The sequence below is a fragment of the Orycteropus afer genome, unplaced genomic scaffold (assembly GCF_000298275.1).
Source record: "Orycteropus afer afer isolate SDZICR_OR568_19922 unplaced genomic scaffold, OryAfe1.0 scaffold00143, whole genome shotgun sequence".
Classification (NCBI taxonomy): domain Eukaryota; kingdom Metazoa; phylum Chordata; class Mammalia; order Tubulidentata; family Orycteropodidae; genus Orycteropus; species Orycteropus afer.
In genome coordinates, this window is record NW_006921730.1 from 5977805 (window position 1) to 6003973 (window position 26169).

Genomic DNA, 26169 nt, shown 5'->3' on the forward strand with positions numbered 1-26169 from the left:
CAAGGAGGGGTCACTATGAGTCGGGGCCGACTTGACGGAACATAACAACAACAACAGTGTTCCTGTTTTGGAGAAGAGGGTCTCAAAGATAGGACCTATCTTAATGCACCAAAGGCTAAAACACAAATAAAAAAAAATTTCTAAACCAAATGCTATTACGTGAATCTGCAGAAAGTTAGAGCAATGAACAAATACACCATTCCATAATTATGTTAAGAAAGTCTTAATTTAAGTAAGCACTTAGGCCGTGGTTGTAGGTCTGACCTATGTTCCTGAGTTGGAATGCTTGAGGGATACAGTTCAAACACAGAATGTTTACCCATGGACATAAGTGGCCTTAATCAAAGCAGAAACATTTTTTTAAATGTTGATTTTAAAAACAAAAGTGTAAATAAGGCTGTGATTTATGAAACTGCTAATGCCCTTCTCTGCTGTAGACATCAGAAAGATTAAGTCTTTGGCTGAGATAAATATAACAAGAATGTAGACTTGTTAAAAAAAAAAAAGAAAGAAAGGAATTGGTGCCCCTATTAAACCCCACTTCCATTGAGAGTTACAAATTGCTTTTCCTCTTTCCAGGCCTTAAAGAATGCGTTCCAAAAGCAGTGACACTGAGGGCTTACCCCAAAAACAATCTGCAAGACATAGTAAAGACCACCATCGCCAAGGACCTGAAGAAATGAAGCAGAGACAGCAAGGAAAAGGCCTTGCCAGTGAGTTGGATGCAATCCTTCCATGTCCCAACTCAGAGAAGCCACACAGTGATAATGGTCACCAAGAAGAAAACCTTTCACGAGATGACCTATTATTTCTCCTCAGCATTCTGGAAGGAGAACTCCAGGTCAGCTGGGTTGGAGTCATTCTCATCACGCTCCAAAGGGAAGGCTGATTGTGAATTTAGTGTGCATGCTGCCACAGAAATAGATACCTGTGGTTTGTACTTGTGTGTACATGAAAGCATAGGGTATGTACACGCACACAGAATTCTCTTCTGCCAACTTGAAAGGCAATTAATCACGTTTAAAAGGGCTGTCGTTATGACATGGGATTGGAATGCATGTTGTGAAAGGTCACATCCTCTGCTCATGCTGCTCATGAGCTTCAGTGCACAGGCACGTATCAGTAACAATAATTCCAGATGACTTCTGTATTGATTTATAAAACAATAGGTGTTTTTGTACCCCATGTGAACTGGCTCCCAGACATATGTATTAATCTACATAAAAAACTGAAAAAAAGCTGCTATAATGAAAAAGAATCTTATTTCCTATTCCTGAAAACACAAATGCCAGTCCATTAAGTGGTATCATATTATCTGCTTGCCAAATACACACACACACACACACACACACAATGTAGAGATTCCCACTGTTGTATAATGATCATTTTTTAAAACATTATCGATGTGTAATCAGATTACAAAGAAGGATGAAGGGGCACAGTTTTGCTATCTTTTCCAAAAGTCACTATACCAAAACCAAACTTGCTGCCAACGAGTTGATTCAACTCCTAGCAACCCCTCCTTGGGTTTCCAAGATGGTATCTCTATAGAAACACATTTCCCAATCTTCCTTCTGAGGAGTGGCTTGTGGGTTTGAACTGCCAGCCTTCTGGTTAGCAGTCAAATGCCCTAGGCATTATGCTACCAGAGCTCCTAAAAAGTCACTACAGTCAAACATAATTCGTTTATATTTGAAAAAGAAAAAGCACTGTCAACTATCATAAGAAGTCACTTGCGGAGACTGCTGGTGTATAAAGCAGATTTTTGGAAATACCTTTTGTTCCTACAGGCTCGAGATGAAGTCATAGGCATTTTAAAAGCTGAAAAAATGGACTTGGCTTTGCTGGAAGCTCAGTATGGGTTTGTTACTCCAAAAAAGGTCCTAGAGGCTCTCCAGAGAGATGCTTTTCAAGCAAAATCTGCCCCTTGGCAGGAGGACATCTATGAGAAACCAATGAATGAGGTATGTAGGACATCAGGGGTGTGCAACTCAGAGGAGGAGGATCCTCAGCCAGCCAAGCACGAGGCCTGGCGGGGGAGCACGACTTGTAACTCCTTTTTGATTCTTTACAGTTTGACTTTCTAAGGCATTTAAAAGCTACCCAGAGCAGAAATCAGATAATGCCAGAATGAAAAAAAAAAAAACTTGATTAAATTCTACATGTCCTGCAAGAAAGAAAAGGAGAATAAATCACGGCCAGGATGCTTGCACTAGGTTTGATTCTTAACATGAGACAGAAATGTATCAAACACAAGACAAATTTCCTCTCTCTGGGTCCCTCTCTCCTTCATACCTTGAAGCAAGCCACCCAAAACACACACACACACACACACACACCAAGCACTAGTTGTCATCAAGTTGACCCTGACTCATGGTGACTCCATGTGTATCAGAGTAGAACTGTGCCCCATAGAGTTTTTCAGTGGCTGATTTTTCAGAAATAGATCACCAGGCTTTTCTTCTGAGGCACTTCTGAGTGCACTCAAACCTGCAAGCCTTCAGTTAGCAACTGAGTGAATTTACTGTTTGCACTACCCAGGGACTCCCAACAAACATGCAAACACACAACAGATGGAAGGGAAAGGGTCTGCACTTCTTTGGGGGATTTGAAAGTTATTCAGACTATAATTAAAAACAGATAAAGTTAACTACAGAGGTTAATTTCTTTGAAAATGCTGAGGTATTATTATAACATAGAAATTTTGAGTGTGAATGGAAATGGTCTGAAGAACTGTCCAAGAAATAGATTTTAAAAAAACTTGTAGTTCAGATGAGAGTGTGTACCTTCTTTTTCCTTAAATTTTAACGGCAGCAAGGAGCTTACCTCCACTAAGTGTTCCCAGCAATTAAAATGGCAAAGGTGAGCAGTCCCCATATGGCCACCACCACACACAAATACGGCACTGCTGGCTCTTTTACTTGCTGACATTTCTGAAACTCGTTGGCACCCTTATTTTATTCTTCTATTTTCCTCAGAGACCTCAATGGAAAATTTCATAATTTTTCATTTTTATAAAAAAGAAACAACTAAGAGTATGAGTTAAGGCTGGAGAGAGTGAAAGTAGTTTTGGACAAATTTCCCCCTCATAAGCTCTGGCAATCTACCTCAGTACTGACCTCTAATGTCCTTGCTATTCTCATCTTGGATGTCTCCTGAGAGGAGACTACCATCTTTCCAAATTGTGAAGGAGTTTGGTCATGTGGATCTGCTTCTCTGAGGGGTGAGGATGGGACCACCCAACGTCTGTTGACTTGTGCTTTAATCCAAATGTTAAACAAGAAGGAGCTGAAGCCATATTCAAGTCAATAGTGTCAAACTGTATCCTGGCTCTAAACATACTGACTGTGAAACCGCAACAGGCCCAAATTCCCAACCTGTATGAGCTCAAATGCAAATTAATGATCACTGAATGTGCTCATGATAAAACTCTGCAAATGGCAAAACCCCTCAACACTTCAGTGTGAAATAAAACAGAATCACTCCAAACTCATGTTAAAATCAGTAGGAAAGAGTTGGAGTTACAAAATAATTCTATTGTACACATGCAAAATTGGAAATAACCTGACTTTCTGCAAGTTCTTGGAGTTCTAAGTCTGCAAAGTGCTGCTAAAGTTATCCATAATCTGACCCTATTACATAAAACCAACTTTCCTTGATTACTATCCCAAAAGATAACCCTACATGCTTCTACACACACACACACACACACATACAGGGCTCATACTCCTGTCTCCATGATTTACTCATTTTTCCTCTCTTCCTTTCCATTTTTCCCTTTTACAGCCCCCATTCCTCACTCTCTGATTCCTTGAAGCACACATAACTCTACGTGTCAAGCAATCTGATTGTCTATTCTCCTCTTCTATAGAAAATAATGAACAAGAGAGGAATACCCAGACAATAAGCAGTAAGGGGAAATTCTGATCAGAATTCCCACACAGGGCTGAAGAAAAGAGAGAGAGAGTAGTATTCCCACTAGACAATCTGTGGCTTTACCCTAATTACACCAGAATAAGGAACTTGCACACTAAATAGCACATTTTTTCACATATAACGTGCCTACATGAATAATACACCTATGCAAATAGTGTGCATATTGCACATGGAAAACTAACATACAAGGGGGTTGCATGATTTGCAAAAACTGTATAACATGCATATTATTTGAGACTTTGCTTACACTCCCCATTCCTAGTATGTTAACTTCTCTCTACTTTTATTTTTCTAATAATATTCTTTTTGAAAAATCTAAAGAATCTCAATCATGTCTAGGGTAAACTAAAGGGGATTTATCTGTTCTTAAAGAAAAATACCTTAGAAGAACAAAATGCTCCCAGTTACATAACATGGTAGACACATTGACTGAAGACGAAAAACTGATGAAGCCCTATGAGCTAGAACAAAGGACAGGGATGGCAAAGAGTGGAGAGGCTGTTATGAGGGAAGAAAAAAGGGAGAACGCAGAGTCCACAGCAGATTTAATCTACTCAGTTTAACTTAGGGCTTTTAATGTAAGTTATCTAAAGAAAAAAAAAAAAGCCAGATTAATTAATGGCCTAAAATATTCTTAGTTCTCCAAAACCAAACCCACTGCAATCAAATCAATTTCAACTCATAGAGATCCTACAGGACAGAGTAGAACTGCCCCATAGGGTTTCCGAGGTTGTAAATCTTTATAGAACCAGACTGCCTCACCTTTGTCTCATGGAATGGAGCGGCTGGTGGATTCTAACCAATGACCTTTGGTTAGTAGCCAAATGTCTTAACCATTGTGTCCCAGAGCCCCTTTATTAGTATAATCTTAGGACAATTCTTATTTATTTTCAGTAATTGTATGATTTAGCTTTGAAATTTCATTTTATTCATTTACTTAATTAATATTCATAAAAAAGCTGATGTCTAAAAACAGTTGTGATTCCTGCTTTCAGAGTGTTCAATGTCTAAGGGACAGATACACAACAAATAATCACATGAATAAGTATAAATCTGTACATTCATCTCCATGGAAAAAAATTACAGACTGCTAGGAGAGAATATAATAGAAGGATCAAATTTAGATAGAAGGGTCAAGAAAGTAAAAATCTAGAATCAGGTAGAGAACAAAATATTCAATTTCCAATAATAGTTTGGACTACATATCATAAAATCATTATCACTAGAAAATACATAAAACCATCAGATAAAATATAAAAAATACTCCTAAGTGCATGGATGACCTTTACATGAAAGTAAGAAAAATCCTGAAGCCAGGAACTAAAAGGGAAATTTTCATAGACTACCTTCTTTCTTCACATATTTTGAACCTTGTTTTCCCTCCACTATTCACAAAGTTCCAGTACTGGGAACTGAAGGACCTATTCATTCTGCAATATAATCTCTGGCTTTTCACCTTTAACAATGGCTAAGTGAGCTGCTACAGTGGCTGGTAAGAGTATTCCTGGAAGCCAATCTTACACCAAGATGCGTAACATTAACTTAAGTATACATGAAAGTAAAATATATCACTCCAAGCTTTAACTAAGGAGCTCTGTTGGCACTGTGGGTTAAAGCATTTGGCTACTAACCAAGGGGTTTGAACCCACCAGTTGCTCCATGAAAGAAAGATGAGGCAGTCTGCTTCTGTAAAGAATTATAGCCTATGGGACAGTTCTACTCTATCCTATAGGGTCACTAGGAGTGGAATTGACTTGATGGCAGTGGCAGAGGAAAGCTTTAAATGAACTTCTCATTACAAACAACAACAATAAAAATTTGTTACCTTGGAGTCCAGTACAACTCATGGTACCCAATAGAACAGTGTAGTACTGCTCTACAGGGTTTCCAAGGTTATAATCTTCATGGAAGCAGACTGCCACATCTTTCTCCTGTTGAGAGACGAGTGGGTTCAAATTGCTGACCTTTCGGTTAGCTGCTGAGCACTTTCATCACTGTGCCATGAGGGCTCCTTATTGGGACTTCAAAAATGTTCACAGTCACTCTAAAACTACCTAATGTAATAGGAAGTATGAGGGAGGAGAAGTCAAAATGGAAAAAAAAGATAGGTATAATTATCTGGTTATAATGAAAATGTTATTTCTTTTGCAAAATTTACAAAACATTGTTGTTGTTGTTAAATGCCATCGAGTTGGACCCGACTCATAGCAACCCCTCCTTGGGTTTCCGAGGCAGTATCACTATGGAAGTAGATTGCCCAACCTTCCTTCCGAGGAGTGGCTGGTGGGTTTGAACTGCCAGCCTTCTGGTTAGCAGTCAAGTGCCTTAGGCCCTACATGACCAGAGCTCCTTTACAAAACATAGGATTAGGTAAACACATTGCGGGGCCCTGACAAGGTGTCGGAGGTACCTGTGCAAGTGAAGAGCCCTGAAATTTAAGCTTCCTTAACTTCACAGTAGATCCTCTTTCTCGCTCTTTCTTTTTGTGTATGGGCAAATGTATGTGTTTTCAACTTGACCGTGTCTATAGGCACTTTTAAGGGCCACAAGTGAGACTGAAGATATAAGAAAGAGAAAAACACAGGTAGAAAAGTTCTAAAAGAAGATAAAAAGAATGGATCAAAAAAATAAATATACAAGTAACGTAAAACAACACAACATACTGCCGTCAAGTCAGATCTGACTCATAGCGACCCCTCCTTGGGTTTCTGAGGTGGTATCACTATGGCAGTAGATTGCCCAACCATCCTTCTGAGGAGTGGCTGGTGGGTTTGAACCTCCAGCCTTCTGGTTAGCAGTCAAGTGCCTTAGGCAAGAGGTTGGGACTATAGAGGGATATAAGTAAAATAAAGAGCAGCAGAAGTGGAAGAAAAAATGTTAGGGTATTCATTCTAATGGACCCTTAGTCAAGGATAAGAACATAAGGATGTGTCTAGGTCTAGGACTCAGAGAGGTGCTCTGGTGGTGTAGTGGTTACGGAATTTGGCTGCTAACCAGAAGGTTGGTAGTTGAAACCCACCAGCCTCTCTGTGGAAGAAAGATGGGGCAGTCTGCCTCCGTAAAGATTTACAGCCTTGGAAATCCAATGTGGGTCCCTGTGAGTTGGAAGCGACTCAATGGCAGTAAGTTTAGAGTGAGAGGACTCAGAGAGAACAGTATGTGTTTCAAATTGCTGCTTTGAGGAAAGTGAAAAGATGATTACCAGGTATAAGAGAAAGGACCAGCTAAATCTGGAAATCACCAAAATGACACCAAAATTTAGGGTGGAAAGGAAGATTGTGGAGGAGTGACATGAAGCTGTATAGATGTATATGACCAGGATGAGGAGAGGAGAGAATCACCATTCAGAGTGAGGATCAAATGAGGAAGGGCTTTCAGAAGGATCTGGCAGTGGCAAAGCAGTCAGGAGACTGTCCCCATCTCCACAATCTGAGATGATAAGGCAATGAGAGAATAAGTAGCCTCTATTTCAGGTTTCTAGTGTTATCAAAGAAAGCCAGGTTTCAGTAAAGAGGAAAAGAAGGGGCATTCTATAAATAGCATAGTTTGTTGCATTTGATCTACTGAAAAGGTCAAACAATTTCTCTGTTCTCGGGATTAGCTTTATCCAGACCAGTCTATTCAAGGTAATCAAAGAAAAGAAGGACAATACTACAAAGAGCTAATGGAAGGTAACAAAGACAACCAAAGCCATGTGTAAAGAGAAGAACAAATCCAAAATCAGAATGGTCTGTGATTCAGGGGGCATTGAAACAAAAATGATCATTCTTTTCTAAATAAATATTAAGCAACCAAAAGTAAAACAATGGAAAACCTCTGTTTTTCTTCCTCTCTGATTGTGAAAGGATCACCAGAAATCCAACCTAATAGAAAACACTGTGCTTCCTTCATGCTAACCAAGAAGTTGGATTATATTAGGGGGTTGAGGTAAGACATGATAACAGGGAGGCTGAATTGATAAGCAGGAAGCTTGTCATTGCTCAGAAAACATTAGGAAACTATTTTTTCAATCTTTCTACTTCCTGATGCTCCCTGAAACTACTGAAGCATTTTCCTGTTTTGTTAAATCTGTATGTAGGGAAAGATTTTAAAAGGGCAGTTATTCTCTGATATTCCCTTTTGCTTAATGATATACCACCTTAAACCGCACCTAAATTGTTTCATGTGTGCTTATCTTATCTTCCTAGTGAGAGTATAAGGACTTAGACTGCAAACTTCTTTTGTATTCGCCCTGGCAACTCTCACACTTCTAGGTACATAACATAATGGGTATTAGATTAATGACCTAAGATTTACCACCTTTGACAATGTCCTGCCTGGTCATATTCTCCCCTTTATTTTGTATATTTGGCTCACTAATATCCTTAAGGGAGCTCTGCTGGCGTAGTGCCTAAGGCATTTGACTGCTAAGCAGAAGGCTGGTGGTTCAAACCCACCAGCCACTGCTCAAAAGGAAGGTTGGGCAATCTACTTCCGTAGTGATACCGCCTTGGAAACCCAAGGAGGGGTCGCTATGAGTCAGATCCAACTCCACAGCAGTGCGTTGGGTTGCACTGTAATAAATACTTGTTGACTTGTAAAAGTTGTGGAGCTTGAAGTGATCTTAGAATAATCAAGTCCAAGTACTTAATTTATAAATGACGAATCTGAAGTACAGAATGGTTAAGTGGCTTGGGCATGCTTATATATGCTGGTGGTGAGAACTGAAATGAGCTCAGGTAGGATCAGGTTCACAGTTTGATATGTCAGGAATGAGAAAGAGACTGAAGTGAGAACCATTAATTCTCATAGGCTCTCTCTTTCCCTCTTGGCATATTTCTAAGAGGCATTCTGGGTATGGAGAAATGAAAGCACAAAGTTAAACTTCAAGTAAAAGCAAAAATAGCTCTAGAATCAGTAACTCTTTTTTGGGGGATGGGGGGAGCTCTTCCTCACTATTCCACAGCTTTCCAATTACTGCTGAGACAAATATGAGCTCCTTGTTGGCTGCACTGAACAGCATGCGAGAATTTGAAGCCATTCCATAGTCATGGGATATGACAGAAAGAAAACCCAGAGAACTAGGCATGTTACTGACATGAAGGAGCAAAGAATTCTACCTAGGAGGGTTCAGGGAAAGCTAGAGAAGAGGAACAGGGAAAATGAGTTTCCAGCCCTTAGTTCTTAGCCCAGTGTGAGAAAGGTGGAAAGGTATAGAGTGAGAATGCGGATGAAATGTCAGGAGACCCAGATCGTGAAGGGCTTTTTGGCCCTGAACCAGAGAGTGGACTAATCCCACTAGTGGAAGATCATGTTGTCAGAAATGACGACAAACTGTTAGGCAGTGGGACTAGAGCAAGGGAGCCCCTTAGAAGGTCATATAATAAATGGAAAGCACTGATTGTTCCTACTTTTTCTTCCTTCCTAGATCCACAAAACAAACACAATACAAACAAGCAAACACACTAATATACAAGAAGGAAAAAATACAATGGAAAGTAAGAATGAATTAAATAAGTCTTCTATTTTCTTACTTTGAGGTGAATAAAGTTTAATACCCATGTCCTGACAATTACAGAAAGCAAATACTATTCTTCTTGCATTTTAAGAAGGCTCTTTTAGCCATTCAATTGTACTTTACTGAACATCCAATATAATGATTAATTCTAGGCCCTAACCTTGTGACAGATTAAAATGAATATTTTCTTCTAAGTCAGCAAGATTTTCAGTCTTTTATGATAAAGGCAAAAGGCAAAATAAGAATGATCAGCTATAGTGTATATTATTTAACTAATCTATAAATTCACTTGCTTTCAAAACCATGTTCTCAAATGGGTCTTCACTTATCACTAGTCAAAGATTGGAGTCCCTTTTACTTCAATCAGCCTCCTTCCCTCCTTTCTTTCTCGATTCTCTGCTTTTTTTAATCTGTAAATATATACATCTACTACAAGCAAAGCACTCTGTTAAATACTAGAAATTTGTGAAAAATAACATGTAGGTCCTGTTCTTGAGGAGTTCACAGTCTAGTAGGAGAGAAAAACACACAAAGTATAGGGTGATCACTTTATGTAAGTACAGAGATAAAAATACAGCGTTATGAAACCCACAAAGGACTTTGTGCTTACATTTTATTACATTCACTCTACATACCAACACAGAATTGATGAACAAGATTTTTTATTCAGGCAACCACCTTGATACAGCATATAGTGTAAAGCAGACCAAGGGATTCACATGGCAGAGTACTATAGGGGAGCTGGGGGAGATGAGATCAGCTAGGATAGCTGCAGAACCAAACATTATGCAAGGATTCTCTTGGTTTCTATCACTATTTTAGTACGGTTTCTCTGGAGAAAGAAGTAAGAGTATCAGGAATGGGGTTTGTGGAAATTACGTTAATACCCACAGTTGTTGGTGTGTGCTGCCAAGTAATTCTGACTCACAGCACCAGTTATTCTTCCTGAAAATACTTGATGACAATAAAAAGACTACATTTGTGTAGAATGTGTTAACATGCACAAAAAGTATCAATTAACAAAAGTAATGATAAAAGCTACACAAGGAAGTCAATGCCCATTCCTGAATTAATTAGTGAAAACTTGGCCATTCCTGAAAGAGTGAAAGATGGCAGTATTATGAACAATTTGTAATTAACAGACTATAAATGTATTTTCTTTTGTAGTTGGACAAAGTTGTGGAAAAACATAAAGAATCTCACAGACGAATCCTGGAACAGCTTTTAATGGTAGAAAAATCCCACAGGCAAACCATTTTGGAGTTGGAAGAAGAAAAGAGAAAGCACAGAGAATATATAAAAAAGAGTGATGAATTCATAAGCTTACTAGAACAGGAATGTGAAAGGTAAGGCTTCTGGATGAGGCAATGACCCATTCTGCAAACTCTCACTAACTCCTTTTCTATGTGGTGGGCACTGTACCAGGTGTTGGGGATACAAGGATGACTATGACATGGCCTCTGCTCTCATAGTCCAGAGTGAGGACAAAGATTTTGTTTTACAATAATCTCAATACAGTGCAAGAATAATCGGATGTGATATGGTCTATGGAAACATAAATGTTGGGCAGCTAACTCTGCAAGGGAGTTTCCAGTCAAAGGAGCACAAAGGAGGCAACAGGAGTCCAGTCTTTAAGCAGAAAATAAATAAATAAATGAAAAGGAAGCTACATTCAGGGCAGAGGAAGAAACAAGTGTAACAGTGTAAAGGTAAGAAAATACTATGGAAAATCATATAGGGAACAAAGTCATGAAAACTTAGCCATGACCAAACACCCTGCAGGAGTGAATTGCTAGGCCTGGGTACTAAGGACCATAGTCTTGCGGGACATCACAGTCAATCAGCACAACATAATCCACAAAGAAAATGTACATCCTACTTTGGTAAGTAACGACTGAGGTCTTAAAAGCTTATGAGCAGCCATCTAAGGGGCAACTACTGGTCTCTCCCCATCGGGAGCATAGAATAGTGAAGAAAGTCAAAGACACATGGAAACAATTAATCCAAAGGACCACAGGAACCTCAGCCTTCAGGACCCTGAGACCAGAAGAACTAGAGGTGCCTGGCTACCACTACTGACTGCTCTGAAAGGGATCACTTTACAAGGCCTTGGATAGTGTGGGAGAAAAATGTGGAAAAAAACCTCAAAATCATTAAAAAAAGAAAAAAAAAAAAAAAAAAGACCAGGCTTACTGGTCTGATAGATTACTGGTGGAACCCCTAAGACTATGGCCCTTCATCACCTTTCAGACCTGGAACTGAACTCACTCCTGTGGTTCAATTTTCAGGCAAACAATAGACAGGTCTACAAGGTGAACAATAACTCTAGGAAGGTATGCACTCCTCAGAACAATCAACCATGTGAATCAAAAGGGCAGCATTTGCCCAAGGACAAAGTGTTACAAAGTTCTTTTAATTCTGCTGGTAAGTGCCCAGAGACACTCCACTCAATCAATAAGCATCCTGCCCAAAGGTGCTCAGCTTTCTTGCTTTGTGGGTCCAGAAGCCTACTGCAATGTCTCCTGCTGGGTCTCCTTGTTCTGTGCCACTGTTTCTCTGCTGCTATTTCTTGCAGTCTTTTGCTATCTCGACAAAATGTTACAGCTCTCTGCTTCCTGGGTTGAAGGGTCAGTGCAGGGATCTCGGATCCAAAGGACATGCTCCACTCCTGGCTCTTCTTTCTTAATGGTAGTGAGATTTCCCCCTATTTTCACCTCTGGGATAGGTCATTTTAAGCCTAGCAGGATGACAAAATGGACCAATAACCATGTTAGGGTTCCATATGTTTTATTTGCATGCTCCTACCCCCACAAGGGTGCCAGTCACCTTATTTACACTATTAGCAAACTATCCAATACCTTGGTGGGCCCTACGTACCTCACATTTGCATTATCCCACCGAATCATCTGGTGGGAGTCACAAAGACAGTGTCCCAGAATTTAGCAACTAGGAAGACACTGAGAAACTTAATGAGTCCTTTCAATAACACAGTAAGGGCAAAGGTCAAACTGCAATGCTTTGAAGAATAAATACAAAGTCAGAATGTAGAAGCTTAAAATGTGAACCATTCTTTTGAAAAGTTTGGCTACAAAGAAAGAGAGGTTTGTTGAGAAGTATTTTAAAATAGGGTAGGTCATTTTGTTCCACTTTGATCCTCTATTCTGAATTACCTGAGAAAGTATGAGCATCCAGATCAAATTGAAAGGACAATTAACTCTCTATATTGATGCAACAAAGATAAAAAATAACCAATTATTGCCATGTCATATTGAATACCATGGGTATTCATTTCACTTTTGTTATTCCATGTATACTTCTTTTATGAGTTACGGAGCTAATGATGCTGGAATCTAACAATCACAGAAAAATGCAGGAAAAAATAATTACTAGAAAGCTCCCCTTTCTAAACAATACTAGTAGTCTCAAATGGTTTACTCAACTACTTCTAATTAATATTTTAGCTAGCCAACTGAAGCTGCACCAATATCTAGGCTAATGGCAAACTTTTTTTTTCTCAGTACATTTCAAGTAGATACTTGGTCAGAGTTCTAGAGAATCCATGGCCCTCACAGCCCAGTCCATTTTTTTCCATATTCATTAGGCTTGATTTTTACTCACTACATGGAAGAGAGTCTTGTTAACTGGCACCTCAGGAACTCTGAAACATCTACAAGGGCAGACTAGACAAGCACAAGAAGTCTAGGACCAAGGATAGATTTGACTCAGACACTACAATAGAAGGTTTGTTGTGCTATTCAACAATGTTATATTAAAAATTATTTCAAACCCCCATGGTTTGTCACTTGTGGCCTCACTGGCCTCCACAGTTCTTTGTCACTAACTTGCTAAACACAGATACTTCCTTTCACCTCTCATGATTATGAATGCTTACTGGCCACAGCCAGAGTGTTGCCTGTCATAGGCAATAAAAAGGTATGGGCTGTCCCTGTCCAGGGGCTTACCGCATTAATGAAGAAGGCAAGACAATACAGATTTAATGTGGGAAGGTGAGAGAGCTCTGCTGGTGTACTGCCTAAGGCATTTGACTACTAACCAGAAGGCTGGCGGTTCCAACCCACCAGCCACTCCTCAGAAGGAAGATAGGGCAATCGACTTATATAGAGATGAGAAAACTCACTGCCATCGAGTCAGATCAGACTTGTAGCGACCCCTCCTTGGGTTTCTGAGGTGGCATTACTACAGAAGTAGATTGCCCAATCGCCTTGGAAACCCAAGGAGGAGTTGCTATGAGTCAAACTGACTTGATGGCAGTGAGTTTCTTTTCTTTTTTTTTTTTTGGTGGGAAGGTGAAGGGCTGTTAGTAGACAGTTATAAGAGTCACTGTTGTATCTCTATTACCTTCTGGAGAAAGCTGAGGGGGGTTAATTAGATTAATATTTGAGGATAGGTTTGTAAGGGGAAGGGCAGCAATTCTGGAAGGCAGATGGCCTTAAACCAAGAGAGGAAAAGAGGAACAACATGAATAATGGAAATAGATCAGTGGAAATAAAGACAATGGGCTGAAAAAAGAAAAATTACTGGGATGAATGTAAAGTGTACATCATGTTATCAGTGTCTTAAGAATGTTATTTCTATATGTAGCAAAGGAGTTTAGGAAAAAGAACTAAATCATATTCTTAGCCTTATAAGAAGCAAAAATTAATAACAAAAGTTTCTTTGTCTTGAAGAATAATTAAACTGAATATGTCATTACTGAGAAAAAGGAAAAAGTGACTATAAGAGTGCCTCAATGTGATGGTTAATGTTATGTGTCAACTAGGATAGGGTATGATTCTCAGTGGTTTGGCAGACATTGGACTGATTGCTCTTCCACAATGTAATATAATCATCCGCCATTTTGTGATCTGATGTGAGGAGCCAAACTGAAAAGCCAATCCATTGAAAAGCCAGTCTCCTTCCTTGAGGGTGTTCTGACAAAGCTTGTTCCCTCTTGATCCTGTATCTGACTTGTCATCCTCCTACATCTGATTCTTGGGATGTGAGCCAGCAGCCTGCCATCTGACCTGCAGAATTTGGGTTCATCAGGCCCTGCAATCACATGAGCCAGGAGAAGCTTCCTGCCTGATGCCTGACCCATGGATTTGGAACTTGCCAGCTTCTACAACTTAAACCATTTCCTTGAAATAAATTTGTGTGTGTGTGTGTGTGTGTGTATATATATATATATATATATATATATATATATATGCTTCACTGGTTTTGCTCTTCTAAAGAACCCAGCCTAAGACACTCCCACTATGTTTTACTGTTAAAAAAGATATGAGATTATTCAAGAAATAGCTTCTAGATGGAATTCTTTGGGTGTGAAAATATTAAACTTATCCTCAACTCACACGATGTCCACATAATCCTCCCCCTGCTTCCCCTGTTCCATCACATTTGCATTATCCCACCGAGTCATCTGGTGGGAGTCACACAGGCAGTGGCTACAAGGGCCATGTCCTACAATTCACTGCACCACAGATGTATGTGTTGTTGATGTTGTTAGCTGCCATTGAGTCAGCCCCTAACTCACGGCAACCTCATCCACAATGAGATCAGACAATAGGGTCTGTGTTCCATAGGGTTGGCAGCATTTGCTGTCCCTGTTCTCCTGCCTTCCTAGGGAGAATATAACTCTCACTTAGTTATAACTGACGTCCCTCTGCTCTGAGACATATGCATAAAAGTATTAACATGAACCCCACTCAAAATGGGACGGTGGAGGAAACTTGAATGATTTCAGGCAAGCACACACAGAGGAGGAGGTGCTCACACACAAGAGAATGGAATGCCAGTCACATGTCTCTGGTTTCAGTTGACACATGACAAACAAACACATGCTATCACTGATTCCTTCACATTTTAGAGTACTTCTTCACAAGCAAACAGCCATTCCTCACAGAAGCAAGGCTAACTTGTCCTAAGGGGTCAAAAAATAATGTTTACTTCCTTCCTCAAACAAAGTAATGTGAGCCACTCCCAAATCAGTGACCTTGGGTACAGAAAAACAAAGAAAGATAACATAACCCCCATAAAAGGAGGGTGGGTGAACACAGCTATAAAGGACTATCTGATTGAAACTCTGAAAAATACTGTGAACGTTTAACACTTGTATATCAAGCACTGGACAAAGCAACTTGGAAGTAAAATAAAAATTAAGAAATACATGCTTGAGGTAGTTAATAAGACTTCAAGGATGTAATAATGAATTTCAAATTAAGGCTCAATTTCTGTGATTTCTTTGGAGAATTTGTTTTATGTGGAAAATCCTAAAGGAACCTGATGTCACACTTTGAGTCCAGGCCAAAATGTTTGCCAAATGATGTCGCTGTCGTAATTAGTGAGCAATTGGCTCTACTACTTGTGTGTGTTTGGGCAGGGGCAAAGATCAGTCCAGGAAACCCCATTCCCAAGTATGTTAATGCAAAGTTTCCTTTGCTATAATCTCTGTGATTTGGTCTGTCCATAACGCAATATTACATCCACATTTCATGACAATTTTCACTGACCAGCTCCAAAGTGTGGATATGTGTGTCACCCATGACCTGAATTATGTATTTGGCTGAATTACAAGTGGAGTCTATGTGAAAGGTTTTACACAAAAGCAATGCCAGTAATTTTTGGCCTTCCTGGATGGCTTCACAGGAAAGCCAAAACAAAAATCACTTTAAGTCAGTGCAGTTTTGCAAAATTTTCCCATAAGTGAAATGCCAATTTGTCTGTACTTTCAAAAACGCTTGTATAATTTTTTTTTCAACAGGAGAAAAGCCTGTGAAGTAAAAGAAAAGTAGTCTCTTTTTGAAACCATGCATTCTTTTTTAGAATACAAAAACAAACCATGTGTACTAACCATATATATTACTGCATTTCTGGCCTTGAAAGAGCCATAAAGTGGGAAACAAATGTTGTTATGGCAACTCTTTATAAAAATGTGGCTTCCACCATGATTTTTTTTTTTTAATTACTTTTCAAAGTATCTTGGCCAAGTAGGTTAGCCCTGATAGTTCAGCTTCACAAAGCAAAAGTTCATATGATGGCTTTTCAAAAGCCACATAGTGAGAAAGGAATGGTCAGCAGCATTAATTTCTTATTGCTGTCCTGACTATGTCTGATTAGATAGAACAGTGGTACAAGGGGTAGGAGGGCCTATGAAGAAAAATCACCAGGGACCTAGCTAGCATCAAGGATTGCTGCCTTGCCCTGAGCAAGTCCCTTGCTGTTCAGATGTTAAAACCAAAACCAAACTCACTGCCATCGAGTCGATTCCTACTCACAGCAACCCCCGTTGGGTTTCTGAGGTAGTAAATCTTTACGGAAGTAGAATGCCCAATATTCTTTCCATGAAGTGGCTGGTGGGTTTGAACTACCAACCTTCTGATTAGAAGTCAAATGCCTTAGGCACTATGCCACCAGAGCTCCTTGTTCAGATATTAGTAAAGTACAAAGCATCTCCATCTCTCCCTTTGGCTGAAGCAATTTAATAAATGTATATTTCCCTCATGGACTATTCTCTACTATTACAGGCCTATGTTCCAGATTGTAGCAGACAAAGTGACTAAAATGGGATTTGATAAACTCCTTTTTTTCTCTTATGCAGAACCATATCTGACCCTGTTCCTGTCTGAATATATTCTGGTGCTTTTAAAGGCATCTCTCAAAGACACCAAATCTTCTCTCTAAAGGATTTGGATATTTCCTTGAAATATATAAGGAGCTCTGGTGGTATACTGGATAAGGCATTTGGCTGCTAACCAGAAGGTCAGTTTTTCAAACTCACCAGGTGCTCCATGGAAGAAGATGAGGCAATCTACTTCCATAAAGAATTACAGCCTTGGAAAGGAAACCAATGGGGGTTGCTATAAGTTGGCATCAACTCCATGGCAGTGGGTTTGGTTTGGCTTTTAAATACACAGATGAACGAGTGTATTATTTTACTAACTTTTATCATATTTCAGTACGGCCATCTACCTCCATAAAGATTTACCACTTCAGAAACCCAATTGGGTTTGCTATGAGTCAGAATTGACTGGATGGCAGTGGGTTTAAACTAATAAATGCCTACTACAAGTCAGACCCTGTGCTAGATACTGAATGAAGAATGTAGATGTGGTCCCCACCTACATAAAAGCCTGACTAGTTTGCTCATTGTATAAAACAGAGGCACAAGTTCAGACGTTAAGACTTGATGCTATTGGTTTTAAGGCACTTTGAGATCACGATGCATAGGAAAAAAGGTACCATGTGGTAAAATAACATAATAGCATGGAATGCCTGAGAAGACAGAACATTCAGGTCAAATCAATAAACACGTTAAACTCGAGTGCTTTCCTAGAGAGTTCAGTGTCTTACAACTGTTGCCATTAGGATTTTCAAGGTCTTTGGTCTTAAATCTCAGTTCTTAAGAATATCCCACAAAGCATAACACAGTGGGTATAACACTTTAAAAAATAAATAAACAAAGTTTACTTTCTATCATATTTGGAAAACCAGCAGTTTTAAATTTCATGCACACTAAACTATTGTTGTAGAATACATTGTACTTAAATGCAATCATTTCCTTTCAGGTTTCTGGCAAGGAGTTATACATATTACATATCCTCAAGACTATGTCTTGCAAGTACTGCAGTGGATGCCAGATATCCATTTGACCTTTGTCTTGGGTATCCAGTTCTTTGTAAGAACAAAATGGAGACCCACCACAAATACATATTTCAGTATTACAAATCTATGCAACCAACACAATCAGCCCAACATTCATAACACAGGATCTGGGCAGGAATGAAGAGAGATTAATTACCTCATATGATTACCTAGAAAAACCATTTAGGGCTGTACACTATGACTTAACTTTCAACAGATGTCACAAAACCATATCCTGTACAATTCAGCAGTTTCTATACAATGCTATTTAATTACAGAGTCAAAGCTTGGATAAAGTGATGATGCTAGCTGACTGCTTTTCCTGCCCAAAAGGTTGAGCTAATTTTACAAACCATTTTGGATGTGTATTTAGATGTATAATGACTAGTGAATTTATTGCTCACAAAAGAATATTATAAATATTCTAAAAGGCAGTGTAAAAGAAAACATAACAGCACAGTGAGAGACAATCAGAAACTTAGAGCTAGGGGACTCTAGTCTCAAATCAGCAGTGTGTGACTTTGAGTAAATACCATTTTTCCAGTCTTTATTTTCCTCACATATAAAACAAAGAGAGGCTATGTGATTTTGCATCTCTCTCAGATCTAAAAATCTGTGATTATGTGATTGTTATGAATAAGCATCTTTTACGTCAAGCCCGGGATTCTAACCCACACTATTATGACAGGTCAGTGAGAATGACAGTGCTTCTACACCAATGTCAAGTCTATATTTCCATTGTTAAAGGACATTTAGACTTAGGTACACCTTACTGCTCTTCAAATGTAACATAGTCAGGACTGAGCCTAATATCATCTTTGCAAATATGGTCCACTTACAAATTTCCTATTCCTGTTAATGCCACCAAAATGAACCAACCTATTATCAGATTATGGAAAATTAGAGCAAAATCTTAGAACCCCAGATTTTAAGTTAGAAATGACCTAGAAATCTAAGCCACCTTCTAATATGGGAATTGAAAAAAGTGAGGCCTACTGAGTTTCAGCTAAAACATTCCAAAATCCTATGGCTAAAGAGTAGCAGAGCCAGACTGGAAGCCAGCTTTTCTAACATATTTGATACTCTTCTTTCTAGAGTAGCCATCATTACCAGGTGCTCAAATCTTGTGGTTGGTGTTCTGGGAGATCCAGAAGAAATTTAAAATATAATTATAATACAGTAGAAAAGATAAGCCCCCATAAAATAATTTATAGACAATTCAGGGAGGGTTCCAACATTCATTCTATGGCACCAATACTGCTCTTGCTATACTTCCCATGGAAGGTCAGGCCAAAAGGAGATTAAGGACTGTAATTACCTAACAGCAAGCACAGCTCTAGCAGAATAAGGGTTGTACAAGTACTGGATAAATATATCTATTGATTGGTTTACAGCTACTAACTTAACAGCCTCCAAAAATAGGAAGCCTAAGACTGTGTAAAGGCAACCTCAAACTTCTCTTTCATCTGATCTATAAAATATAAAGAGGAAGAAGAATCATTAAACTCTATCAAAATGGACATTTTTACCTCATAAATAGAAATCAAAGTGGAACATTAGAATTAAACTGTATCCTGAATTTGTAACTTGCAGGTAAACTTTCCTGGCAAGTGTATTAATACTGCAGATGAAAAGATGAACCCACATAGCTTTGGCCTGCCTTGCTGATGGAGATGATTGTACAAGTGATAAGTAAACAAGGAATAAAAATCACTGCAGAGAAAGGTCTTGCCTTGGCAGGGTGTGTGGTATCTGAGTTAAAAGCACAGACTTTAGCATTAGAACAATGTGGGTGTGAACTGTGGTCCTACCACTTTTAGCTGTTTGACCTTGAGCAAAGGATTTAATCTCTTTAAGTTTCATTTTCACCATCTATGAAAAAAAGAAAATATATGGTACATAGTAGCTAGGAACCAATCAGTAGATTTGTCTATTCAGTACTTATATGTCCTGTATTCTCACAGGTTCCTGTGATTGCTAAATTATATAATGCACAGAAAATGCTAAGTATAGTGTCTGGCACACAGAAAACACTCAGTGAGCATTAGCATCCTTCTTTAAATTTGCCTTTCTTCAAAGTAGCTCATTTACATACCTTGTGCCACACCACTGGGCACTTTCTAATTGCTCAGAAAGTATGTAGTTAACCTCTAGGAACCAGGTCCTACGCTGGGTGCTAAGGATGTGACAATGAATAAGAGCCAGTCCCTTCAAGGGGCATATTTTCCAGGATGAGAGAAACAGACACAACAATGAGAAAGTACAACGCCATGTGACAGGTGCCACAACAGAGAGTAAGTGGAGACACTAACGTGGGATCATTCTGGAGACACATTTGTATCTTATGTCCTTCAGAGTAGGGGCACCACTGAATGTCCTGTTGATCTCACACCATGATGCTGAGCTGGGTACACAGTAGTGCCCAATGAAATTTTTTTTTTAACTGTATATTTTAAATCATTGAGACTTATTTCCTCTTTTTGGAAATCATTCTACTTAGATAAGCAGAAAGGTGAGTGTGATGGTATTATGAAGAGCACAGACTATCTTGATTGCAAAATCAAGACTCGCCTAATGCGATACATTTCAGTGCACCAAAAACTCCACTCCTCCTCTGGCCACTGTTACAAGATCCCCATGCTACTCACATTTCTGCCTAAAATTATTTTTCAAAATAAAATATTCCCCTTATAAGGTAAGGTGGCTTATTTTTTTATTTGCTTTGTTCACAGTTCCATCTGCAGGGCCTACCACACGGGAAAAGTACAAGAAATACCTGTTGAATGGAAAAACAGGAAAAGCCGTTACATTTTAATCTATTATTTTCCATTAATATCTTATGAATTAGCTTCTGGATTAGTTCCTTTTACTTAGCTTGTCATGAGGGTTACTAGGGTAAGTGGAATGAGCTTGACAGCTTTGGTATGTCCCGAAGAGGGCAGACCTAGGAGAGGGTGTGTCCTTTGTCATGGCAGTGGAGAAAAGAACAATCCTAAAAGGGAACTTTAAAATTTTAAAAAATATGAAATATTAACTACAGAACAACTGAAAATGAACAAACAAAACACTTCTTACTTTATAACTTTGCCTATGACTAATCTTGAATCACTTTATACATGATTTAAAAAAAAAAAAAAAAAACTCCAAAAAAGTTGCCATCAAGTTGATTCTGACTCATGGTGACCTACGTGTGTCACAACAGAGCTGTGCTCCACAGGGTGTCCAATGGATGGTTTTTCAGAAGTACACTGCCAAGCCTTTCTTCCAAGCCACTTCTGGGTGGCTTGACTCTCCAACATTTTGTTTAGCAGCCAAGTGTGTTAACTATTTGTACATCCAGAAACTCCTTACACATGATATGATATTTCAAAGTATGTAAAGTGACTGTCAGTAACATGAATTAGACTTTCCCACTGACTTGGGCTTTGATTTCAGAATGGGTTACTTCTGGGTTGGAGAGAACTAATATAATCAAAACCACACTCAGAGATGTAACAGTCCCTTGAAAAAGTATTATGCACTTATCAGTATAATTTCATATTAATTCCTTTTCTTCATTAAATTCAAGCTTTCCTGGCCTAGCCTTACTGGTCTTCTAAAACACTGCTTCTGCTTCTCTTTCTCTGAAAGGTCTGAACCCTTTCATATCATGCACTCCCTACCCAAACGGCAGTGTCCAAATTCCAGGATCCTGGCTCTTCTTTCCCACCACATGACGTATTCTGAAATAGTTCACAACACTTATAGGCCTGTCCTTATATGGTCCCAACAAGTTTGATTTGTTTAACATTGGGGAATCCAAGGTTCACTTTGTTGAATTCCCCCTTGAATAATTCAGTTGGTTTGAAGCATACGAGAATTCTGTACCAATTTCTCCTATGGAACTCAATTTCTACTAATTCTCATTTCCTCCCTATTTATTATATATATATATATATATATATATATATATATATATACATACACACAATTTTCATAGCATTTTTCAATTCATTTCCATGAATTTCTCAATAACAACCTGAAATATCTGACATCCCTGAGGCAGAGGCAGTTTGTATCTTCAAAAGAATGTATTTCAGAAGAAACACATTAACAGGATTTATGGGGCTGAATATGTGCTTTCTGTATGTTTTCTTTTCTTAAAAATAAGTAATTTCTAACTCACAATTTGGCAACTTTATGTCCTGCATGTTTGTTGTGAGTAAATATGATATTTGTGACATCAGTGCTAATATATTAGTAAGAGAAAAATGTGTAAGAGAATCACATATGGCTATCATTACATTGTTTAATACACATTTCCTTCGAAGACCTCAGATATTCCAAAATTAAATATTTACCAGCAGTGTCAATAAACCCAAACCAAACTCACTGCCATGGAGTTGATTCCACCTCATAGCAACTCCCATTGGGTTTTTGAGGTGGTAAATCTTTATGGAAGTAAATTGCCCCATCTTCTTTCCATGGAGCAGGTAGTGGGTTTGAACCACAACTTGGTTACCAGTCAAATGTCTTAGGCACTATGCCAACAGACCTCTTTAGTAGTGGCAATACTGGAGACAAAATGTAAGTGGTAATTAAAGAAAAACAACAACAACAAAAAAATCCCCTATGGAGGACATCTGCCATTTGTTTTATAGCAAATTATTTCTACTCTGAATAGATTTGTTGATTAATCAAAACTCCAGCTAATAATCTACTCATGAACATTCTGGTGGCTGTAAATGCCATACTTTCAAACATGATGGTATGAAGCCGTTAAGGCAGCATGTAGATTAGGCTGAATAGCCTTTTCACGTGTTTATTTATGGAGATACAGATGGAGAGGTCTATGACTTCTTCATGCAGAAAAATTCAGTGGCTTATTCTCTCCATTCCTTTGAGGAGGCAAGATTTTTATCAATAAACAAAGTAAGAGGCACAGAATAACAAAAATATTGATAGGGGAAAGAAAATAACTCCTTCATTTCATCTGTGTTAAATCCTAAGTGAGGTGTGCCTCATTAATAACAAAGAGTAAATCACAAGAAATGTCATCCCAAACACCTCTGCATGGCAGGTGGTGTAGACTCTCCTTTAGACTGAGAGTGTTATCTTGAAACATACCTTCTGTATCTCCTCTGAATAGGCTTATATTTTCACACTGCCTTTATTTTGCTTTTAGGGAAGTGTGTAGGACAGTCACTTAATTCCCACTTCCAGTTCCAGAAAGAAAAAGAAGGAATCCAAGATTTGTGGTTTTATAACAAATTTTCTTACATCATGGAGAGCTATCATAACCTGACAAATTATGCAAAAAAAAAAAAAAAAAGCCCCCCAAAGAACATTTGTTAGTTTCTTCATATTTCAGACATACCATACAAGGATGGGGGAAAAAAATACAAACCTACAAACACAGACAATTCAGATAACCTGCATTTCAACATGTTTCAAAACAAAGTTCAAGTTCCTCATTTGGGGACAATGAAAATGTTCTAATATTGATGGTGGAGATGGATGTACAACTCTGAATATGCCACTGAATTGTACATGGGGTGAATTGTATAATATGTGGTGGTATAGTACCTAAGGGGAAGCTCTGGTGGCGTAGTGCCTAAGGCATTTGACTGCTAACCAGAAGGCTGGTGGTTCTAACCCACCAGTCACTCGTTGGAAGGAAGGCTGGGCAATCTACTTTCGTAGTGATATTGCCTTAGAACCCCAAGGAGGGGTCGCTATGAGTCGGATCCTACTTGATGGCAGTGCATTAGTACCTAAGACATTTGACTGCTAACCAGAAGGCTGGTGGTTCAAACCCACCAGTCACTCCTCAGAAGGAAGTTTGGGCAATCTACTGTAGGGATACCACCTTGGAAACCCAAGGAGGGCTCACTATGAGTTGAATCCACTAGATTGATGGCAGACAACAGCAATAATAACAATAAAATGCAATTCTCAAATCACAGTAATTTTGATCCCTCTTTGGGAACACACTGGCACAAATAAAACTGTGCATCTACTGTGAGATCTGAGCTTAGATAAGGTTGGTAAAAAAAAAATGTGAAACAAGAAAGCACTATAGAAACGTGTAACAACTTGAAATATAGTAGACTTTAACAGTTGGTATGAAACTCCTTTATAATGAAGGACTTATGCTTGTTAAGAAAAAGCTTTTAAAATAAACGAGGTCTAGATTTAGTCATGTAGGGCTACTGTCAGGATGCAAGTGTCTCAGAAAAAGAAAAGCTCATCAGTATGTGCCTCCAAGTATAAATTCAGAAGAAGGAAATGAGTGGAAGGGTGAGCACTGAAGAAAGTAGAAGACATATGATGAAGAAGGAGGGACTTCAGGAGCACAAAAATAGCTAAGGACTTTAAAAGTTGGGTGCTAAACAGTGTGTGGTGTAAAACTGTCTCCTGCTTTCTTCGAAGAGACCTTCTGTAAAGTCTTCTTTCTCCCCTTCAACAAAACCAGCGTGTGAAGAAGTCTATGCAGAAGACAGTGAGTAGTCCAAAGCAAAGTCAGCTCTCACAAAATAAGCAGATAACTAACATTCATTAATTCAATAAATATTTGAGTGCTTACTATATGCCAGACATTGTTTTAGGGCTGTATAGAAAGAAAATACTTATATTTTTAAAAATGTACTGCTTTCTGGCCTCTTCCGCTCATGTTAAGTAGAGGGCTAAACCTCTGATTCAGAAATTGAATCACTCAGCATCATAAGGTGGTATGTCTAGTGGCTACCGTAGTCTGCATCTACACTGGGTAAGTTCAAAACCAGATTCACCGCTTACCATCAAATTGATCCTAGGTACATGACTTATTTTCTCTGTGCTTAGGTTTTATCATCAATAACCTACGGGTGATAATAATGACAACTTCGTGAGTTAATGTGAGAATTAAACTGAGTTATTATTAGTAGCAATCAGATCATTATCGGACTGGTCAGTAATTGTAATAAATGTTCCAAAAAACCAAACTCACTGCCATCAAGTCAATTCTGACTCATAGCGACCCCCAATGGATTTCTGAGGCAGTAAATCTTTATGGAAATAAATTGTTCCATCTTCCTTCCACAGAGCATCTGGTGGGTTTGAACCACCCACCTTCCAGTTAACAGTCAAATGTCTTAGGCACTGTTCTACCAGAGTGCTCCTTTATTGTTATATTGCTTCTACCATGATACTCCTGGGAAGGAAGATGGGGCAAGCCACTTTCATAGTGATAACGCCTCGGAAACCCAAGGAGGGGTCGCTATGAGTCGGGTACAACTCGAAGGCACATAACAACAACAAATCTACCATGATAGGAGCTCTGGTAGCATAGTGCCTAAGGCATTTGACTGCTAACCAGAAGGCTGGAGGTTCAAGCTCACCAACTACTCCTCAGAAAGAAGATAGGGCAATCTACTTCCCTAGTGATACCACCTCGAGAACCCAAGGGAGGGGTCACTATGAGTCAGATCCAACTCGACGGCAGTGAGTTTGGTTTGGTTTGGTCAACCATGATACTGACATCAGTGACCTCTACTGCAGTTGTTGTAGTTACCATCAAGTAGATTCCAACTCATGGCAACCTCAATGTGCAAAGTAGAACTGCACCATAGGGTTTTCAAGGCTATGACCTTTTGGAAGCAGATAGCCATGCCTGTCTTCTCAGGTGCCTCTGGGTGGGTTTGAATAGCCACTTTTGGTAGTAGTTGTATGCCTAAATGTTTGTGCCACCCTGTCTACTACTACTATTATTATTTTTAATCTCAAAATAATTTCTAATTAGAGAATTAACTCTGAAAGCATGTTCTTATACTGTCTAAAATGCTTAGTTACACTGCACAAAAAATTGAAAGGGTCTGTATGGATATAACTTGACAAATCTAAATTGTCAATATAATAGATATAAAACTATTAATAATAGAAATATTCTCATGAGATGTAAGGTAGCTGTTATTTTAAAACTTTAATAAGGAAGCTGTTATTTTAAAACCTTAATAACAGATCATGCTCAGGCACCAAAGAATAGTTGTTGTTGTTATGTGCCATCGAGTCGGCCCCGACTCATAGCGACCCCTCCTTGGGTTTCCGAGGCAGTATCACTACGGAAGTAGGATTGC

The 26169-nt window shown here is 38.9% G+C and overlaps 2 protein-coding genes across 2 annotated transcripts in view; one reads left to right on the forward strand and one right to left on the reverse strand.

The window, feature by feature from the left end:
- Positions 1 to 26169, reverse strand: part of CMSS1 (cms1 ribosomal small subunit homolog) — a 520332-nt gene that overhangs the window by 387167 nt on the left and 106996 nt on the right. The gene's annotated exons all lie outside the window — the stretch shown is intronic.
- Positions 590 to 26169, forward strand: part of FILIP1L (filamin A interacting protein 1 like) — a 118952-nt gene continuing 93372 nt past the window's right edge. Inside the window, exons 1-3 of the mRNA XM_007945789.2 lie at positions 590 to 841; positions 1791 to 1964; positions 10601 to 10779. Of these exons, the coding sequence (XP_007943980.2) occupies positions 590 to 841; positions 1791 to 1964; positions 10601 to 10779 (605 nt within the window). The remainder of the gene's footprint in view (positions 842 to 1790; positions 1965 to 10600; positions 10780 to 26169) is intronic.